The sequence below is a fragment of the Haliaeetus albicilla genome, chromosome 19 (assembly GCF_947461875.1).
Source record: "Haliaeetus albicilla chromosome 19, bHalAlb1.1, whole genome shotgun sequence".
NCBI classification, from domain to species: Eukaryota; Metazoa; Chordata; class Aves; order Accipitriformes; family Accipitridae; genus Haliaeetus; species Haliaeetus albicilla.
The window spans coordinates 24,463,417-24,478,995 of NC_091501.1; the positions used below are offsets into that span (position 1 = coordinate 24,463,417).

Consider the following 15,579-nt stretch of genomic DNA (forward strand, 5'->3'; position numbering starts at 1 on the left):
TCAGTACTGTTTTTACATTTAAAGTTCACCTAAGAATACAATACATTTAAAGTCAAGATTTGTTTTTGCATATCAAATGCAGATGGAACTGTGTCTACACTAATCCAAATAGCTAAACTTGGGAAATACATTTGCTGTGAATGATAGAATCATACTGACTCATCCTATCATTTTCAAATCAACAAGCATAAAATACAAACGCTATAGAAAAATAAATTAAAGTATTAGTACAGAATGTAAAAAATAAGGTATTAATTTTACTTTTGCATTCATATAAAAGTCTTTATTTTAAAATCAGAAAATATAATTGAAATGTCTTTGAAATCAGAGAGATTTCCTTTATGAGTTTTTGTCCACACTAAAATTTGGATTAATTCTTAGAAAGTTCAACTTGGGTAGCAGTTTTGAACTTCTTTAATTTCTGCCATTCTCTTTCCTTTTTTCCTCTCTCTTATTGTAAATAAAAACTGGTTTGGTGCTTACTACCAGAAAGAGATTAATAGTCAAGCCTAGTTATTACTTTATTTTATAAGCTTGTTTAATATTATTGTATTCCATGCTGCATAAAATAGTATGTTAATGTGCAATTTCTATAACTGGGGAAGGAAAATAGGGGGCACACTATTTCTTGAACAGTCTTTAAAAATTTTATCTAAAATGGAAAATGATGCAACTTCTCTACCTTGTAAATCAAAATTTTTTCTTTCTTAGGTAGATTTTCTAAAGTTAGCCTAATTTTTCTCCTCTTTGCAGACAGATTATAGGTGATTACATGTAAGTGAGAAAAGAGAATTCTATAATTAAAGAACCTGTCAGGAGACATAGATTGAATTCATTCCCAGCATACCAAGAATCTGTAGAAAAATCAATTTGTCTGTCCATGCTTCTTCATTCCCTAGTTCACAGAGTGAGCATGTTTAAAGAGTGTGCAGTGCTCATGTACTATGGCAGAAGCTGTAATACTGATACTTTTCCTAAATTCTGATTTAACACTTCCATTACTTACTATTTCAGTAGGGTTAGGTTAGAAGCTAAATGCTTCTGAAAATCCCCTAATTAGGGTTTTATGAAAGGCAGGTACCAAGCACAGGAAAAATCAGGACAATATCATTTCACAACCTCTTTTATCCTTTTGTTGTTGTGGCAGAAAATGTCACAAATGTCACACATGCTAAATTGCAGGGAATGTGGTTTATGTAGGTCTGTCATCGACATATGTAGTGCACATAGTATATAGAAGATGCTATGTCATTTTTGTCTCTCTACACCTCGTGTATATACAGACATGTTTGCAAACATGTAAGTAGGTAGAATGTTTGAGAAGGATATCCACATATCGCTGTTTATAAATTACTGGAAAGGCAGGTACCAAGCACAGGAAAAATCAGGACAATATCATTTCACAACCTCTTTTATCCTTTTGTTGTTGTGGCAGAAAATGTCACAAAGAACCAATTTAGGAATTAACTTTTGTTTCTCCTGGCTTTGACAGCATGCAGTTTGAAAGATATAAGGGGGACATAAGTTACTGGTGCAAAGACCTGAGTCCACATATATGTGTCCATCTCATATTGTCCTTAAGTAAAGGACAATAGAACTTTATTTATGAGCACCTTTAAATGGTTATGTATACAGCTCTGAAAAAGCATCAGCACCTGGTACGTAAAGCTCCAGTTACCTTGTATAAACCTAATTTATGAAGTGCCGATAGAACACAAAAGTTCAGCAAAAAAGAATGTGATGTAAATCAAATTCAAATGTGTGCATATAATCTGTTTAATTTAAGTCCTTATGGACGACATATTATCTCCGGACTACTAAGAACACACCTGAAAGCTGAGGGCTATTTACATTCTGTAAAATACTCTGGCAACTAAAAATTAAAATACAAATGCAAATATTTTTACTGTTTTAAATTTTAAAAGGATTAATTGCTTTTAATAAAAAAGCTGAGAATTGCATACTAGAAAGTAAACTTGTGAGAACATTAGAATTTCCTCAAAAAAAGCAGTACTCAAGTAAGCTGCATTATAGGTATTGCTATGTGCTGTGCTGAAGTTTATGCATAACCAAGCAATATTTCACTGGCAAGCTGATTTTTTTAGATAAAAATGGCAGCTGTTTGGAATTTCTCAAGAATTCAGAACATAAGAGTAAGCCATGGGGACAGTAGACTAGCAGTGGATGAGGTTTTCAAAGCTGTGTACTACACATGCTAAATTGCAGGGAATGTGGTTTATGTAGGTCTGTCATCGACATATGTAGTGCACATAGTATATAGAAGATGCTATGTCATTTTTGTCTCTCTACACCTCGTGTATATACAGACATGTTTGCAAACATGTAAGTAGGTAGAATGTTTGAGAAGGATATCCACATATCGCTGTTTATAAATTACTGGAATTCAATTTTTATAATTACCAAGGCTTCCTGACACTTTCTTTTTTTAAGAACTAACATAAATACTAATGTAATACTAATCTAAATACTAATGCTTGTTAGAGTTGAAAAAGTTATTTAAACAAATGTTGGCTCTTTATCCTGATATTTTCCATGCCAAGTGTCTGATTCAGTTTGAGTCCTGTGGAGACGTTTCATGCAAAATGCTTAAGCTGTTCCTGAAAAAGTCAATTCTGGCGATTTCTTGTGGAGAAGCACTAGCACTTCCACACTTTGAAGCAGATACTTGAAACTTAATGAGAAAATAGCCTTTTGCTTTTCACTGAAAATCAACTCCAAGCTGACTGACTAACAAGCCTCTGAAAAATTGGTAGCTTGTTTATGCTTAAAACACCCTGCTAGAGAATGCTTTTATATTCATCAAAGATTCAATCTGCAGTGAGCTTGCAGAATTCAAATTTCAGGTTTATCAGAGCAGCAGTGCTGGGGCTGTAAGTGGAAAATCTGTTGATTTTGGTTTTATAGTGCTCTTCCTGAAACTGCCCAGGACACACGGAAAGGGAAAATACCATGCTCGAATGCTGAGGTGAAGTGTTGGGGTAGGAGGAATGGACTGGGACATACAGGCTTGGTGAAATGACAGGAGGATGGATGCTGATGTAAGGATCTGGGAGGAGGACATATAAAGAGACTGACAAGCAAGCAGGAGGTTGAAGGAGAAAAAGTAGGGGCTGAAAATACATGGGATTGAAAGGTGCCAGTGTAAGGGCAGAAGGATACGCTGAAGACCTAGAGTGTAAATAAGGATTGTTTGAACCAGTAACCTGGGATTAGTATGACAAGCCTAAAGGCTGGAAACTGGCATGAAAACTAGGAACAGAGAAGTAGAGATAGAAGAACAGGTTTGAGGGGGAAAAAAAAAGAAATATCTCTACCATGTAGAACACATTTTCAGAAAACTGGAAAGTAGAAATGAAAAATCTATGTTACTGTCACTACCTGATTGAAACTAATTTCCTAAGTGTCAGTCTTTTCATCCTTCAGTGCTGGTCATCGGATGGATATGTATATGTCTGATAATTTACTAAGGGCATCGGGTGCATCATTTGCATTGCTGTATTATGATGTGATGGGAAGAAAACCCTCCCTAAATTCTGTGTGTTTATAAATGTATGTTCACACTTGTACATGATAAAGGGACAGCATATAAAATTTGGAAGGTCACATACTCAAAAGTTAAAATTATCCTAAAATGGAAGCTCTTTCTGTAGCCTTAACTTATCCCTCCCTATATTTATTTTCATTTTCATAAAGGTACAATTATTGTAGTACAGTCTTTAAACTGATTGAGTGCTATCCCTGCTTTTACAGCAAAAATCAGACTGTTACTGGAATTTAATCCAAGTCAGAGAGTGAAGGATGCTGTTGGTTGTAGAACCACTGCAATATTTGTTGCAGCAAATACCTGTTGTAAATTAGGCAGGAGAATGTTTAAAGGAGAGGGAAAAGAGTTACCCTTGTTGAAGGCAACTGTTGTTGCCTCTGAAGTCGGATTCTATCCTGCATCTTGCCTAGGCATCACACGGAAACTCTGTGGCAGTCATTTAAATCAGTTTTCACAAGTGTGCCTCATTTTCTGGATGTCCAAATGAAGACTTTGAAGTCAGGTTACAGAGGTTCTGAGCTCTCACAGCTGCAAGTGAAGTCAGCAGGCACTATTTTTTTTTGAAGTGCTATATAACGTTAAGGGCTCTGAAGAATAAAGTACTGCCTGTTTAAAACTGGCAAGCAAAATTCACCAAAACTTTTCCTCATTCTGGCTACATTTGCTACCCATTTATAATACTATCCTTTATTTTCTGATCAGAATTTGAAAGTGAAGCATTTAGATGCTCTAAAGAGGATTACCACAGAAACGCCTATGAGGAAATTAGAAAAATGTCTTCTCAGAATAGTGTTAGAACAGGGTTCAATAATTAAAAGCAATAGACCTGTTCACTGAACTAGGACAAGAGAAGATAAGGGATGCTGGCACTGTGAACACAATCCATCATTTGCATTGTATAATGCTGGAACTGTGTAAACTGTGGAGTTGTGGAAAAAAAATGAAACTCTGGAAACAATTATTTTTTCATACAATTAAAGACTGTATCACAAAGTAAAACAACAACTCTGATTCTTTTTAGGCAGCCTTTGTTCTGACAGTTCCCTAAACTTTGAAAACTTGGCTTTACATCTTTGATACAATTTTTAAATTAAGTGTATGTATGTGTATATGTGCGTGATACTTGCCTTTATGCATTTCATTACTGATCTAAGCAAACCCTTACTTTCCTTCTTAAGTCAAGAGACTTGATCCAAAATGTGGATTCATTTCTAGGGTGTACATATGCCTTGCCTTTGTTATTTTTGTGGCAAGCTGCCTGATCTTCCAGGATCTTTAAAATTTCCATTATTACATCAGTCATGGAAGAAACTATAGTCATTGGTTTTTTGATGTGAAACTATTACATTAACTTACTACCCACCAAATTTCAGCTAACTTACTTAATTTATTTTTTTAAAATGCTTTCCTCAGTCTGTATTCATTGTGTGTTTCAGTGCTGAGAGCTAACATTTAATACATTCTTTTTTTTTTTAACAGATCTAATTGTGGTAGTAGCATCAATTATTGTTCTGAGCATAGGATCTAATGGACAGGTGTTTGCCACCTCTGCAATAAGGTATGTTCTTCTAGTGACTGTAGCTCTTCACAACTGCAGATATTATTGGATGTCTATCTAATTTCCCAATTTCCCAATTAGATGTATATATAATTTTCCTAATATAGGAAAAGTTATTACATTGAAACACTGGACAGTGGAAGACTGTGTGTTATTGTGCTTGGTCACTGGTTGGGAAACAAGAGTACAGAAACAAGGCATATGAAGAATGGTGGGAATGCTGAAGCCAAGAGGAAAAAAATAAAGAAATATTATGTCCTATATAAAACATCAAACAGCTCTCTTTGTGAGACAAAAGAGTATTACAGAACATTGGTTTATTTAAGAAGTAATCCAGACAGCACTTAGTATTTTTTGAGTATGAGTAATTACTTTGTTTAAAGAGTAATTATGCTTTGGTGGATTTGTTTGGCACGAGTAACTCAAACCATACATGAACCAGAAACATTTGATGTCTACAGTGTTTGTTCAGCTTGCATCAAGTACTGCAAGCTTGTTTTGGGAAGTAAAGTGGGTAAATAGAAGAAAGGGATGATAAGCAGAGTAGGTGTGCCTCTGATTCCTTCGAACTTAACTTGCAGGATGTGCTGCATGTTCTGTCACAAGCCTCTGATTTCCAATGCAGTCTAATCACTGGGAAGTGAGAATGTACAGTACTATCTAAACCGTCTATCTGTGTAGGCAAATAATGGAGGGAACTACATATACATATGTAGTATGTAAAAATGCATATAAAGTATTTTTAAGGTAACTATTACCATAGAACATTAATACTTACATGATGATGAAGACTCACACAGACAGCATGAATGTGATTTATCAGCTCATATAGGAGAAGAGGAAGGTGAATGTGAAAATTCCAAAGATTTTGTTTAATTCAACTAGAAGTGTAGGAAGAACTTTAATGAAAAGGCCTGCTGTGTGTTTATATGTGAACCCAGGTGGCTTTGGGCTCAGTGCAGCCTTTCCCAGTGTTAAATTATACAGTCACTGTCCTACAACTCAGAATGCTTTCTGCCAGGGAAGCTTAACCCATGTCTCTGCAATGTTGTTATTGCCCCATTGAAAACCCACCTGGGTCAGGCAAGTCTTAGTCCCATCAGGTTTCCTCAGAACTGTGATGTGAGTGGATGTTTTTGAATTAAGAAGGAATGAATCTCATATCCTTGCCTTTGTTTTTGTTGCTTTTAAGGTATACTCTTATGGTCCTCTTTGGACCTCCCTTAAATCCCAGCAATCCCAGAAAACATGGGTGCATGCATGTTAGGTTGTTTTCTTGTAGAATGAAGTTGCAAGCTCCAGACCCACCAGGTATGACAGGTTGACATTTTGATCCTTGCAGCAACCATGGAGACTGAAAGCTAGTAGCACTGCAGAGTTCACAGTAGAGTCCTATAGACTTCTGTCCTTACTGTTTTAAGTTCTCCAAATTGATAAAAATGGTTGTCTTTCCAACCAATTTCTTTTCTCTTTTCAGAGTAAATGGGTTGTGCGTGTTCAGAGGCTGTGTATCTGGAGTTTCTTGTTCACTATCTTGTTTTTTAAATCTTCATTTGTGAAACCACTGGCCTATAACATGCTTGTCAGCGTTTAGCAGTAACATACCTATAACCATCTCAGATACAACAGAGACAGGAAAATCAAGAACTGCTATGAGGTCAAGGCATCAAGAGGTGTTTCTAATAATTGTATAGGGGAGCTACACATAGATCTCTCCCCTCCTGCCATAAGCAAGCAATGACCTATTACATTACATAAGTCTATTGGTGCTCATGTATTTGGTAGACTTGTAATTCTTCTTGGACTCCTGTTTTAATTAACAGGTTTTAAGTGGATATTTTAAAGTTTCCAGCTAATTAAAATTATTATTCCAATGGCATATCAAAGAAATAACAAAACATGGTGTTCATATACCCAGTCACTGATACGTGGTTTGATAGGATTGTGTGCTTTCCAAAAAAATGGCGAGCATTTGATTGTTTGACTGTCAACTGTGAAAGCTCAGAAAACCTGCTCTCTGAATAAAGGAAAAGTTGGGTCTTTCAGAAGACAGTATGCCTTCCCAGTCTGAGTAACACCAGTGACTGAAGGATGGGTGAGTTTCCTGCCTGCTGGTGTAACCCAGAAAAATGCAGCCACAGTGGAACTGAAATAAGAAGAATGAATTAGAAACCAACAACAACAACAAAATTTTAAGGACAGCTAAAAAGAGCTAAAAATACTTCTAGTGAAAATTTTTCAGATAGATTAATTCAACATTCATCCTTTCCTGCTCTTCATTGTTTTGTTTCAGTGATAAGATAGTAAGATGAGTGTAGGCAAAGTTAATTGTCAAAAGATTGACTAGAATGAAATATTTCCATTGAATAAAATTCTACTGAAGAACCATGAGGATAATTATTTTTCTTTAGTTGAAAATATTTGGAGTTCATGATTCAGTTATTGTCCTAAAAATCACATAGGACTGTATTTATTTCCAATTAGATGATTTCTCTAACTTACACAAAAAGGACTTCAGTAATACCATTTTTGATTCACATTCTGCTTTTGGCAAATAGAGAAAAAAGTTTGCTCATATTTATGTTAGCAAAGCCTGAAGCACTGGTTTTGCTTGGAAAGAAAGCATTTGAGAATCATAATCAGGTAAAATATGCAAGCTTTGTCTGAGTTTGAAAGCATATATTTTAGACTATTTTTCTTTTTCCTTTTAACTAATTGTTGTCCTAGTCAGTATTTCTGAATATATTTGAATATAATGAAATGTGATCTAAACATACTGTCTACTGAGATGTCTCAAGCCTATGATGCAACCCTAAGCAGGGGCAATGCTATCACAGTTCTCTAATATGGCAGTATGTTAGTGAACATAGTCAACTGTGTATAGATAAAGCAGTATTGTTCTCAAACATTAGTTTTATTTAATGTCCTATTTTTCGTACAGGGGCATCCGGTTTCTTCAGATACTTCGCATGCTTCATGTAGATCGACAGGGTGGCACCTGGCGACTATTAGGATCAGTTGTTTTCATACATCGTCAGGTACTAGATCTTTAAAGATCCCCCGCATTTTGTTTACTTTAGCGTGTTCTTTTCATGGACTTCAAATTGTGGTCTGGTTTAAACAAACAGTTACTGTTGCAAGAGAAAAAGTACTTTAGAAATCCATCGTGTTTTTTTCTACTTTTAAAATGGGAACACTCTTATTTACTTCAGGTCAGGGGCTAACAGGGTACCAGCATCAGGTTTTTTTTTAAATTAACTGTTGTGCTCTTTGATGTTATCCTTCCTTTAATTTATTAAATGCAGTTATGTGGGCTGCCTTTCATATTGCAAATACTGTCCACTGTCTTCACAGAGGATGTGTTCCTATCTTGCTTGTTCTGTGGAAGAACAAATGCTAGTGGAAAAGCCTTGATAGAACAAGTCAATTATTTAAATAATTTGATTTTCTCTGCCTGAATAAGGAGTTTTCTAATCCATTCTATAAATAAAAATACTATGTTATGATAATATGCAAGAAAAGTTACTTTTTCAAGGGTGTAGTCACAGAGGTAAACTTGGCTGTAAATAGTTATAGGTCCGTTAAAGCTTTGAAAAAGTTATTCTGTAAAAAAGTTCATTAAGCAGGAAAAGCTTACATGTTTTAGTGCAGACTTTAAAAATATTCTGGCTGAAGGCTTCTTTTTGGGACTTCATGGAATCTCTTGATGAAAAGCCGACTTAGCTTTATGAACATAATAAACCTTTTATCATTAGCCTTTAAATCTTGCATATTATAGCATACAGTGGAGGGCTGATACTGTGCTATGAATCTTTACATCAAACTTGTAAGGTGGTTCTTTAACCTACTCCTTATGAGTATAGATTTGTTCTCCAGATATTGACAAATAGTTATAGATTTCCACACAGACGTTGTTTCATTTGCTATTTAGAAAACTGATATTATTGGGAGGTACTTAATCCAAAAGATTAGTTAACATTAAAAGTTACTTTTCTTCCCTTTATTTTTTTTCCCCCAGTACTGTAGGAAATTTTATGTCATGATGGCTGTGCAGCACTGATGCACACCGAAGTGCTCTAGTATAAAGCCTACTTTTATTCTGTACAACAGGATGACTTTTAATGCTCAAAGTCTGTGTGGTCTTCATTTATCATGGTCGCATTGCCTGGATATCTAGCTAGGGCAGAGCTGATATCCAAATACACTTTCTCAACATTTGCTAACTTTACTGACAGAGGTGTTTGAGAGCATTTTTTCCTGTGGGTGTTCAGAGTTTTAGTCAAGAATCTGGAAATACTGTCTCCAAAACATAACACTCAAGTCTTAAATGTCACAAACATAAATAAGTTCAATGATTTAAAAGGAAAAAAAAACCCCTTGGAGAAGTGAATTTATGAATAAACGCACCTGAAGTTCTGCTAATCCAAGGAAGTGATTATGACGATATATAAAAATCTACAGATCTATAGTACTTGTCAAAGCAGATCACCCACTAACACCTTAATAAAAAAAAAAATCAAACACACAGTTCTGTATTGACATTGGACAAGTGTAGCTGAAACCCTAGCTAGCATGGTACCAAGTGGAAGGGAAAATGGAACCTTTATTCCTGTCCAGTCTCTTAAAGAAATTTTTGTTTTTAAAAAAATAAAACAACCCCCCCACCACCTCAGCTGCTTTTTCTTTACAGGCAGAGCACAAGGTCCTCATTTATTTGTTGAGTTTGGTACTCTTTCAGAAAAAATGGGACGCTAAACCCTTCAACAATGTGAGAAAATAAATCCACATCTTTGTGACCTGTGAAAATAACAAGCACTTGGACCTCTGTGGGCCCAGAAGAGCTTGCTAAAGTTGTCACCAATGATTTCCATGTTTTGGAATTTTACATATAGCTGTATTAGCTCACTCAGGCCCAATTTGGCCAGGATGCTCTTCTATTTTCAGCAGGTTGAGCTTATACAAGGATTTCTCGCCAAAAGCAACAAAACATGAGTCAAAATCACATGTGGTGATGGAAAGACATGGAAAAATCATGCAGCTTACTGAAAAACTGAGTTAGCCAATGCAGCTCTAGTTTGTAAGCCTCTCAATTAGTTTTACTTATTCCTCACCTTGCTTTGTGAGGTCTTCTACTGCTTTGAGGAGGGAGTTACTGATGAGTTGTGGATTTGAGGTTTTCTTGGGGTTTTCTTGTATTTTTTCTAAATGTTGAATTTTATATTGTGTGGTCCTTATTGTAACTGAAAATATAAATCTAAGTTAAAAAAAATGTGTTGACTCAAGTCTCTCAATATTCAAATTTACCTTTGTGTATCTTTGGGTTTTGTTCTTTGCATATGTGTATCTGAAAGTCCTTGCTGAAAACAGTCATTTGTATCACGCAGCACTCTCTATTCTTAAGCTCTTATCTGTTAAAAAATTATATAAATGTGAAGTTTTAAGGCCTGATTTCTGTAAAATGCTCTTTCCTTTGAGATCATGTATCAATGCACACTATTTGACATTGGTAGACACCAATCTATCCAAATTTGTTGAAGCATGGATTATTTTAAAATCTGCACTCTCTCTTAAATGCAGTATGTGTTAGATTGCTGCCATTGTTCTTAATAATTAAATACAGGCATGTAGTATTTTGTCTCTCTATACATATGTAACATGAAGTGGCATTTAGAATAAGTCTAAGGCAATTAAATTTTCATCTGGGCTTTACTTAAAGAGTTCAGTCTTTAGATGAATAGACCTGGAGCTGAGAGGTGCCAATGGTGAAATAAGCCGAGTAGTTCTGTTGATATTTCAACCACTTTGAAAGGATCTCATAAGACTATGCATAGCATTTCTGAAAAGCATATTTTTCTGCCTGGTTCTCAAAAAGCCAGCACTTAACACAGAGGTATTCCAGTTATCATCCACTCTCTAATTCTGTCCTCTGAGACAAAATTAAAAGAAAGCAGCGATGGCCATTCTTCAACAACATGTAAAATCTATTAATATCTGAGATGTAAACAACATGCCAAGTGTAACTAAGAGGTTTTTGTTGATGTGGAATGAAGTCACTAACCTACTAGAGATGAAAGGATAGTGTTTTCTTTGTAAGCAGGCAACAAGAATTAGTCTCCATTTCTGTTGTAGTTTTCTATGGATCACTGAACTTACAGTCTCAGGTGTTAAACAGTTTCATCTTGCATTGAAAAAACATTGTGTAGGCAAACCAAAACGTTGTGAAAAATTAGAGAAATACAAATAGTCAACTATAAATGTAAACACAAGGAATTTTTAAGAGCAATGAAGTCATATTGACAAGTACACAGCGTACCATTTTCATTAGAGAAAAAGATGAGAAAAGAATGGTGACCAACATAGAAATCTGAACTGCTGAAAAACCAAGTTTTATTTCCTCTTTCAGGTGCCTTGTTTAGCAAACAGGCCTGCAAAAAGTTAAGGCTTAAATTAGAAGACTTGCCCATGGGCAAAACTGAATACTATCAAAATTTGTTATTTAGGTCATTATTAAATTATTAGAGAAAAAACACCTACTTTCCTTTGTGCCAAGATTGCTTAAAAACTTGCTGAACCTAGATTTTAATTAGTGCTATAGCAGAAGGAAGAATATATATAGTTCCCGCTGCTGAATGCAGTTACTAGCTACCAGGACTACATTTTCCCAGAAAGGTCTTATAAGGAAATGAAAAGAAAAAAATAAAAAAAATCTGAAGGAAGTCTGATGATAAAACCTGAGCCTTCCCTCACAAATGGTTTAAGAAAGGTGGGTAGATTGTTACAGAAAATCTGTGGAAACATGATATACTTTATAAGTAGAGGCAATCCTTCTTAGACAGGTCTTAATTTTGAATTTATCCTATGGGAATATTTTAGTTCCCGTATTGGTTTGGATCCAATGAAAGAAAAATAAATCTGTCAAGAATTTAAGGAAGATGCCAATGAAGATGTAGTACAACAATGTTTGATAATAAAGATGACTAAATATGTGCAAAGAAAATAAAGGAATAATATGTGTTAACTATTGAAGCATTGTAAACTTTAAGTATTTTAAATAACCTATTTTCCCTCATAACTAGGTATTGGATTTTCCTGAGGGGTAGATGAATATCTCATTTGACTACGATGTAGCGCTGCTTTTATAAAATTTACACATTTTTGCATCTGTGACACCCCACATTTTGGCTTGTTTAAATATGCAATCACATTTTTCCTAAACACTGTAACAATCCTGTATCTAAGTCACACCAGTTTTGATGCAACTTTATCATCCAAAAATCTATAGAAAAACTGGTACATTCACAAGGACTGTATTATGCCCTAACAAAAGTCCCTTCTAACGAACTGGCCTAGCCTCAAACAGTCTTTGTTTTTCAGCACTGAAGCAGAGGTTACACCTACCTAACACATTTTATCTTACGATTTTATTTTATCTTAACATGAAACTGTTAAGGCATCAATATTCAGTCTTAAGCAATCTAAATATCAGATACACAAGTTAATTGCTTAGATATGGTCATAACCACAAGACATGGTTGTTATTTCTTAACTGTTATTTTAGTGTACTGTTCGTAAAGTGCATTTCTAAAGCTGTTTTACTATTTTTAAAATGTATTAACATTTGGTATTTTGAGTGGACAGTTAAATGGAATGATTCCCATTCAGAAGACATAAAACAGGAGAGATCTCCCACCCTACATTTAGCTGTCAAAATGATCTTGTAGAAATGATGGCTTCTTGAAATCTTTAGTCTGATATGAATAGAAGACAAATCACTGAACTACTTGTTTTACTGGAAGCAAATTTCATATCTGAAACATAACTTATAAATTTTTCTACTGTGATGCAAAAAACCCCCAGATATTTACAATGTTTTACAATGATAGAATATATATGATGTAAACCTTATGCACTTGTTTGCTTTCTCTTTTAATAGGAACTCATAACCACGTTGTACATTGGATTCTTGGGATTAATTTTTTCATCCTATTTTGTTTATCTTGCTGAGAAGGATGCAATTGATGAGGATGGAAAGACAGGTTTCTCCAGCTACGCTGATGCCCTTTGGTGGGGTGTGGTAAGTCTTCAGCAACAAAATGCACGTGCAAACTTAGTGCACAAGATTTTCTGTTGAAGTTGTGATCTTTTTAAAAAATCTGGCATTTCTTTCTTTGCAGAACATATTTCTGTAGGGAAGCTCAAAAACCTTTTAAAAAAGATACAAGAAAAAATTTAATAAATACAATTAAAATATTTTGGTATTAAACTTTATTGTGAAAGTATGATAGCAAGTCCTTAGCAAAGGACACTGAATGTTTACAGATACAAAGGGTCCACATTGAGATCCACATTTCAAAAAAAGTATAAATACCCTCCAAAACCTATACCACTTCTTGTAAACTGTACTTAGTTATCTGCAAAAACTTTAAAAGTATATTCTATTTGTGGAAGTTGGGTTAATGACTCTTTATTTCTATGTAAAGCTCACTCTCTCAGTAATAATGCAGACCTTGATGCAGGTTACAGGTTCCTGGTTTTTTTTTAATAATTCCATGATTCACTGTAGAGGTAAATAGCTGCATCAAAAGCAGCTGGCAAAGCTTCAGAGATTCATCAACTACATTGGATATCAATCATCAGTCAGGGTCAGTGCAAATCTTTGGTGAAATAAAGAAAAAATATTATTAAGGGGGAACTGGGATTTTGAGAGCATTGTGGTAATTATTGTGTGCATGCCCAGAATCAGTTGAAAGAGGAATAGATAGCTATGAACAGAATAAGAGACCAGGTTGTTTCTATATTCCCTTCATACGGCTCTTCTCATCATGTTTCTCACTGTGACTCATGCTTTCCTTCCTTATTAGCTGTTGCACAAACCATCTCTTCTCTTGTGGTCCCTTTTCCCCACTAAAGAACCTCATATATTTTATGAGTTGGCTGTCTCATTATAACAAACCCAAGGAGATCCATCACATTGGTGTTAGTGACAGAGAAAAATGAGAGGACTAGAACAGATGCAGAGCCACCAACTTCCAGAGAGAGAAGGATATATTTCAAGAGTGATTTGAAACACAATAAACTGGATTTGTTCTTAGATGATAGACTTAAAAATTGCCAATATAGTTATTAGACCATAAATTAATTGTTTATCTGCATACAAATAAACTGGTGAGTAGGTCTGGGAAGTCAGACAAAAAGTTCCTAGTAGATATATGTTTCTAATCCTTAAATTAGATGCTGCGTAAGCCTCTACTTCAGTGAAGTATACAGAAATTTAGATTATATTACATGTAGCCTGAGATACTACCTTTTAAGTGGTTCAGTATAAAAATCTTTTAAACATTAAATTCCTGTCATTAGGTTGTCAGGTATTCATTTCATTTGCGGAGTATCACCTATGGCTGTGCAAAACAGTACAAACCAAGAAAAATCTAGTAAAAAAAGAAAAATCCACTAAATGGCCAGATGGACCTGATTATCTAATGTCCTGGGAAGAAATGAAACCATGAACTAGCCCATACAACAATCACTTGTTAAAGTCCTCAATAGACGTATGATAAAATTTTCAGAACATAAAACCTCATGGTTATAGACATGAGATAATCTCTAGCTAGTGGAGGAGAAGAATAAATGTCCCAGAAGCACAGATTGTGCTATATTTCAAAAGTAAAAGTAAACCAATCAGGGTGTAATTGACATTGTGAAAGATACCCCATGTCTACTTTAAGAAAACAAACCAGTACACAGGCTCACTTATTCTGCTATTATTTGAGCAGTTCAGCTCAAATACCAGTGTTAAATGACTGAATGCAGTGGAACACAGCTACTGTTTCTGTTTTTACTAATGGTCTAGCTGAATAGTCTGTGAAGTACTTCTAATTAAAAGTGGGGCTGCTTGTGGGAAGTTCAGCAGCATTAGGGGCTCCCATAAAAGTTTGTGCTAGTTCAGCTAAATCTATGAGAAATATCTCATAAATTTTTCTAGCATAGTGAAGTTCCAAAGAGGTTTGTAGTACCATGTGAATTAGAATGACACCAGTGAAAGAAATGGAAAGCATATAGTTTATTAATAAGGAGGTCTTAACTTAATATGTAATCATTAAAGGACGGTGATTCATGTTTGCTCTGCACAATGTCTTTGGTGTTTCATAAAGTAATTCCTAGGCCTGTAACTGCAAAAGGCAAGAAATGCTCAAATTCAAACCTGAATGGGAGGGAAGAAGAACCCCTTATCAAACTGAGGGGAGCAAGGTACAGTGGAAGACAAAAAAAATTATTTTCAGCAATCAGTTTGGGAACTAGCTATGGTTTTTAGCATCCGGTTCTGCCCATGTACATTCCTGTATGTAATAAAACTTCCAAGTGAAGCCAGTGTGCTTTTTCTACCTTTCCTTCTTTTTTATTTTTTTAGCTCTAGTTATCCAGAGCTTGCTTTATGAGTTGCATTGAATGTTTAGAT

The 15,579-nt window shown here is 35.0% G+C and overlaps 1 protein-coding gene across 15 annotated transcripts in view; it reads left to right on the forward strand.

Annotated features, from left to right (window-relative positions):
- The window catches only part of LOC104323056 (potassium voltage-gated channel subfamily KQT member 1), a 517,159-nt gene that overhangs the window by 47,588 nt on the left and 453,992 nt on the right, over positions 1-15,579 (forward strand). For all 15 annotated transcript variants that reach the window (XR_011328745.1, XM_069806849.1, XM_069806840.1 and 12 more), the window contains exons 5-7: positions 5,045-5,123; positions 8,065-8,161; positions 13,057-13,197. Coding sequence is in view for 14 of the 15 variants with exons in the window: in XM_069806849.1 (XP_069662950.1) it covers positions 5,045-5,123; positions 8,065-8,161; positions 13,057-13,197 (317 nt within the window). In the remaining variant the exon portion in view is untranslated. The remainder of the gene's footprint in view (positions 1-5,044; positions 5,124-8,064; positions 8,162-13,056; positions 13,198-15,579) is intronic.